General features: G+C 52.0%; 1 protein-coding gene across 3 annotated transcripts in view; it reads right to left on the bottom strand.

Moving 5' to 3' along the window:
• Nucleotides 1–2181, bottom strand: part of Ids (iduronate 2-sulfatase) — a 27439-nt gene extending 25258 nt beyond the window's left edge. For 2 of the 3 annotated variants that reach the window (XM_008837276.3, XM_008837275.2), the window contains exons 1-3: nucleotides 1957–2181; nucleotides 930–1066; nucleotides 90–267 (exon numbers count right to left, since the gene is read on the bottom strand). In XM_008837276.3, coding sequence (XP_008835498.1) covers nucleotides 90–267; nucleotides 930–1066; nucleotides 1957–2062 — 421 coding nt within the window. In that variant the 5' untranslated portion in view covers nucleotides 2063–2181. The remainder of the gene's footprint in view (nucleotides 1–89; nucleotides 268–929; nucleotides 1067–1956) is intronic. The other variant, XM_008837277.3, reaches the window with a different exon arrangement.
• Between the last annotated feature and the right edge of the window lie 231 nt (nucleotides 2182–2412).

Raw genomic sequence — 2412 nt, forward strand, 5'->3', positions numbered from 1 at the left:
AAAACCTGCAAAGATAGCCCAACCCAGAAAGGGATTGCAGTACTCAGGCACAGAAACAGAGAGCCCTGGGTTTGGGAATATAACCGTACCAGGGTGAAAGACTTTCCCCACTGACATGGTCATGTAGCCATTCTCCTTGAAGTGCTGAGGGATGGTGGAGAAGTTCCCTGCATGCACCCTCCAGTAGGAGTTGAAGTCATACAGGCGGGTGGTGTCAGGCCTCCTCCCAGTGAGGAAGGACACCCTACTTGGTGCACACACTGCTTGCTGTAGGGAGAAGCAGAGGTCAACGTCATTACAGTGAAATTTGTCTGCAGTCTTGAAGGTAACCAAGCAACCTCCCTAGATCCTCAGCAACTGCCTAGCAGCTGAGTCATGCAGATCTCAAAGCCAAGGAGTGGGATTTGGGCCTCGCCCAGGTGCTAGAGCTTGTGTTCTCCCAGCAAAGGAAAGCAGCAAACAGACTCTCAAAACAGCGGGTGTTTTTACCTTCCTATGTAATAGTGTCTCTAGGTACCCAGAAGGGGTGATGCTCTTGGGGAGCAGCCCTGAAAGGGGGCTCAAGGAGGAGGTCTGCCATGGATAGCTGGCTAGCTCTTGGTCATGCATACAGCTCAGTCTGGAGACCCACAGGTTGGATTTTGCAGCTCAAGGTAGTCCCTGTTTCTGGAAGAAAGCTGGCCAAGCCTGTTTGTCCTGAGTATGCCAGGGGCAGGGTACAAACTCCACCCAAGGATGAAGGGAAGCCTTACAGGTACAAGCTGCCTTGTGAGTGGAGAACAAGCTTGCCTACTCCACTGTTTACCAAACTATGCTTCTGTCTTCCAAGGAGGTCTCTAGGGCAGCAATCATCAGTAGCAGCTGAAGGGCTCCCCAACTGTGTGTGCACAAGGAGGCACACCCCCATGCCTAAAGATCCCTGGACATACCTGGGCAAAGGCATTCTGGAAGAGTATGCTATGGGATGCCAGCTGGTCAATGTTTGGAGACCTCACCAGCTTATCTCCATAGCAGCCCAGGGAGGGACGCAGGTCATCCACGATGATTAGGAGGACATTCAGAGCATCTGCAGAGGAGGGAGGGGCTTTGGTTATATCTCATGCACTGACACTGAAATCTCCCCTCCCTAGGGTACTGAGAGGTTCAAGACTGGCCCTGCTCCTTCACAGTCTATCTAGAAAAGGAGCAGCCAGGTCTCTGCTTTAGTAAGAGTGGGAGTGGGGTGCAAAGACAAAGCCTAAGTCCAAGTTAGAGTGTTAGGCACTGGCCATGGCCTCACACCTAGGTGGAGAAAGGAGGGTGGAAAATATGGAGGGAAGGAAATAATTTAGGAATAGAGAAGACAGATGAAGAGAAGGAAAGAGAGTTGGATAGACGATGGATGAATAGGAGGAGGGACGGAGGGACAAATGAAAGGAAAGAGAGAGGAAGGGAAGGAAAACGGATAGATTGAAGGGGAGAAGGAATGAAGAGGACGGATTGTTAAGAGAGAGGGAATGTGCTTCAGTGGATAGCCCCACCACCCATGTATATATGAGCAGCACAAGAGGATTCTGAATTATAAAAATAAGAGGAAATAAAGTTGGGAGGGGTAAGCGGTTGGAACTGGGAGGAGTTAGGGGGAGGAGTGAATATGATCAAAATACATTGTATACGTGTGTGAAATGCTTAAAGAATTAATGCAAAGAGATGGATGGATGGAGGAAAGAATGAAGGGACAGAAAAGAGGGAGAATGGTATGGAGGAGGATGGAAGGGGGAAGATGGATGGAGGCTTAATGAAGGAAAAGAAGGATGGATAGAGGGGAAGTAGGAGTGAAAATGCGGTGAAAAGAACGGAGGAAGAGCGGGGAAGGAAGGTGAATGGAAGGAACAGTAGGAAGGGCAGAGAGAGGCAAGGCTGGATCTGGGCAAGGAAGAAGGGAAGAAGAGTGGGGGTGGGAGAGCACGGCGGCACCTGCGGCAGAGTTGCCTTGCGCTGCGGATTCCAGGGAGACGCATACCGAGGCCAGGAACAGGCTAAACCCAAGGAGGTGCCAAGCAGGCGGCGGGGGCCGCGGCATTTCTGCTTTGACGCCGCCACAACCACAGCCTGCAGTCTGAACAGGAGAAGAACTTGCGATGCTGCCGCCGCGGGCCCAGAGGCCCGGGCGCAGCCCAAGCGCGAATGCGCATGCGCATCTCTCCCCGCCCCGCCCTCTCGGAGACTGGCCTGCTAGCGAATAAGGTCCCTTCACGTGATCCTGTCACTAAGGACCCGGCTACAGCCAAATTGCAGAGCTGTGGTTGCTGTCTTTCCCACTCATCTACCCGGACCCCTCCTCCACTAGACAGAGATGACAGGAATCATGTGTTTCACAGGTTTTGCTCTTTAGTTTCCTGCCTCTTTTCCTTTGCTTGTTCTCTGCCTTCT

Source organism: Nannospalax galili, unplaced genomic scaffold, assembly GCF_000622305.1.
Source record: "Nannospalax galili isolate Female #2095 unplaced genomic scaffold, S.galili_v1.0 scaffold198, whole genome shotgun sequence".
NCBI lineage: Eukaryota > Metazoa > Chordata > Mammalia > Rodentia > Spalacidae > Nannospalax > Nannospalax galili.